This window comes from Drosophila innubila, assembly GCF_004354385.1.
Source record: "Drosophila innubila isolate TH190305 chromosome 2L unlocalized genomic scaffold, UK_Dinn_1.0 5_B_2L, whole genome shotgun sequence".
NCBI lineage: Eukaryota > Metazoa > Arthropoda > Insecta > Diptera > Drosophilidae > Drosophila > Drosophila innubila.
The window spans coordinates 2,907,952-2,911,489 of record NW_022995373.1 but is presented as its reverse complement, the minus strand read 5'-3'; the positions used below and the strand labels follow the sequence as shown (position 1 = coordinate 2,911,489).

At 37.8% G+C, this 3,538-nt stretch overlaps 1 protein-coding gene and 1 long non-coding RNA gene across 2 annotated transcripts; one reads left to right on the top strand and one right to left on the bottom strand.

The window, feature by feature from the left end:
* Window positions 1-582: 582 nt before the first annotated feature.
* LOC117782607 (adenylate cyclase, terminal-differentiation specific-like) lies at window positions 583-942 on the bottom strand. Its single transcript, XM_034619627.1, has one exon. It carries the CDS (start codon window positions 940-942, stop codon window positions 583-585), a length of 360 nt encoding a protein of 119 aa, XP_034475518.1.
* Window positions 943-3,024: 2,082 nt separating this feature from the next.
* On the top strand, window positions 3,025-3,280 carry LOC117782625. The gene is made up of 2 exons (XR_004617303.1): window positions 3,025-3,112; window positions 3,179-3,280. It is a non-coding gene; the product is annotated as an uncharacterized LOC117782625 (long non-coding RNA).
* Window positions 3,281-3,538: the final 258 nt, after the last annotated feature.

Below are 3,538 nucleotides of genomic sequence, written 5' to 3'. Positions count from 1 at the left end.
CAGACGTTTCACTTACAAATTTAAAGTCTAATGACTTATACAGAAGCGAAATGTTTGATAAAATTCTCAAATTTGAGATTCTTTAAATGATTTATGTCTTCACTGCGTTTAAGACAACAACATTCTCAGAATCCAGATGCTGTAATTGTGATCGTTTTATATGTGAGCTTTGTACCAAAAAATTTTATAAAACAAATTCAGAAAATATTATTTGCAAGATATGTGAGCTTAGTTCATATGTTTTAAAATAATATACATATTTATACATACATTTTTATACATTTTGAACATAACATAATATTAAATGTATTTAAGTAAATACACAAAAGTTTGTGTTGTGGATTAGGCCTACTGGGGATACCACACTAAAAAAAACGCGCTGTAAACTCTACCTCAATGGTGGTGCGGAAGGAGTTAAGTTATAAAGTTTATTCCTCTTTAATATAGCAATTTACATATAATATATATATATAATATGACAGGCAAAGGCGGCAAAGCAGAGAAGGTTGCGAGGCTTGTGTGTTGTCATCTGGAAGCAGTAAAAGTAATTAATACTTTAATAACAATTTCTTTGTGGATTGCTTAACTTACTTTGTTGTTTACTGTCGTACCGGGTACGACCACACGGGGTGCAACACCACCGGCTGCTGCAGGTTGCTGCCGTAGCACCGACTGTTGCTGTCCTTGTCCCAGCACCGACTGCTGCTGTGTCCTGCTGCTGTCTCGTAGCACCGACTGCTGCTGCAGGCCTTGCTGCCGTAGCACCGACTGCTGCTGCTGTCCTTGCTCTCGTAGCACCGACTGCTGCTGCAGGCCTTGCTGCCGAAGCACCGGCTGCTGCAGACCTTGCTGCCGTAGCACCGGCTGCTCTATTTGAGCCTGCAGCTCTTCAATCATGCCAAAGGCGTTGTCAAGTTGTTGTTGCTGCTGCTGCACCACCATCTCCAGCTTATTTTGTTGTTTTTTTATTTTTTTTTGCTCCACTTTTAACTGCGATATAGAGTTCTTAAGGCTATGGAAAGCCTGGCGTATTGGACCCAGAGTGCTAATTTCTCGGTTGATGTTATTTTGCATTGCCCTAAGGGCGGCAATGCGATTATTGTTTCGCTGCATATTTATGACACACTAGTCAGACTTCTCGGAAATGTGTAGCTTTAAAGTTCCGTTATGTACAAGGCTGCCACCTAGTTTAATATCGACGCATATTTGCGAATCAGGTTGGCAGCCCCATTAACATATGGCGGCAATGCGCCAAAATACATTATGCTAATTACTTAGAAAATGCTTGCTTAACATAAACATATTGTGTTAAAATTGACATGGATGTAAAATTTTGTAAATGTGGTAATTTTCATTCATAAAAGTAAAGACCACGACAAATCATCAATCAGGCAGCTTTATTTACATATGTACATACACATGCTGCCACGTTTTATGTATTTGATTTCAGCAAAATGGCAATTTACTAAAATGCAAATTTCTCAAAACTGTCTGTTAGAAATTGATGAAAGTTGCAGCAAAATGTTAGTAAAATTAAGGCCTATACTCCACATAGCGTGCATCTCGCTTAAAAAAAGTTAGCAACGATTTTTTTGAAGCGGTGCCACTCTTTAATATTTATGTACAAGAGCTGCCACGTTTTTTATGTATTTGATTTCAGATAAAATGGCAAATTTACTAAAATGCTAATTCTCAAAACTGTCTGATAGAAATTGATGAAAGTTGCAGCAAAATGTTAGTAAAATTAAGGCCTATACTCCACATACCGTGCATCTGGGGCCGCGCTCAAAAGTTAGACATACGCATATGTATCCGAGCCATATCAGTCAGCTTTCTGTTGTGTAGTAGTTCAGTTCACGTTGGCTACTAGTTCGATAGGACTTGCTCATGAACTTTTGGGTTAATTTACAATTAATTAATTTTCTCAAAACTGTCTGATAACTTTCTTTAAATTAAATTGAAATAGCTTCTCCAAACTTGTAGCTTTAATTTGATATGTGCCGCTTTTTGGGCCGTTCTTCCTGAGAAAGATATTAAGGTTTGAGAACCAGGCATTGATTTTTGGTCATTTTGTATGAGCCTTTCACTGAGGTAGCTGCGTTCTTTCCAAAATATCTCAAAAACGTTCTGATAACTTTTTCTAAATATGGTCCCATTAGAAAGGTGAAACTGTGGGCTTTAATCGTGCATTAGCGGTTTTCGGGCCGCCCTGAGCTTATTTATTTAAGAAATGGTGAAAATGTAAACTTTTCACTTTTATCTTGACTTGTTTTACCCAAATCAAAGGCTGAAATTGCCAAAATATTGCTTAAAACTATAAATAAAACAATTATCTACAATTCTGCATCATTACTTTATTGATTGAATGTCGAAAACATTTAAAATGATAAAATTCATAACTGGTTCCGACTCATGAACCAAGTTCCGTTTTTCGTTGCTGGCGAACCGTTGCTAACTTGACGCACATCATGAAAGACTGAATAAGTTCACTAATTCATTTCAATGACCCGTTCATTTGAACTTTTTCAGAACGAAACGACCCAACTCTAAACACATTAAACATGGATGAAATAACGATAAAATAAGTACATGACAACCTGAATAAAAGGACGGTTCATTTTTTAATGCCCATAGTAAATTTCACCCGTGGACGCAATGTCTGTGCATTTTCGTTGCATGAAATGAAAACTCTATAGGTTATTTAGTGGCTATGATTTGCTTTGTTTCTCGGTGAGCTGCGTTGAATAGCTCAACGATACTCAGGTGGAGTCAATCCCTGAACCTCAGTTCACACAATCGATAAATTATTGGTAATGCAAGCAGCTCCAGCTAAACTGGAACTACCATCGCTATTGGCACAAAGAAAACAAACTACGCAACAGAAGATGACGGCGACGAAAAACTGTAACAATAAATACAAGTGGTAAGTAAAACTCACAAAACATCAATAAAACGACACTAATCCAGTTTGGTTCAAACAGGGCCCTTCCTTCACCCGGGAGTACCCTCCTATTTGTTGGCCTCCCAGATGGCCCAAAACTCAGCATGCGTTGGCCATTATGTTCCCCCTTCCCATCTACAACAAAAATAACCGGACATCGTACTCGTTTCAGTGAGATTATCATATGTTAGATATTATCAACATTTATAATTTCTTAATAATGAACTGTGCTCACAGGTATTAATCAACATTTTCAACAACAATAGCAACGACACAGATCAGCAACAGTACAACTGGAACGGTGCTCCTAAATGCAGTTAACTTACCGGAAAATGGTGTCTCAAGATGCCTTTATACTGCTTATATATATATTCGTATGAATTTAGGTAAGTGTGAAAATAAATGTAAATTTGATTTGTGTGTGCATTTATGCGTGTAAATGCGTAACTACCTTGCAGTCCGGCGAAAACCTAGCGAATTGCTTAGGAACCACATGGAACACCAGCAATGCAATTTTCCGACAATTTTTGCACTGCATGTCCTCAAATATACCGGGTCGCATTAGCTAACGACTTCCCAAGTACAAAGTGGGTTGAA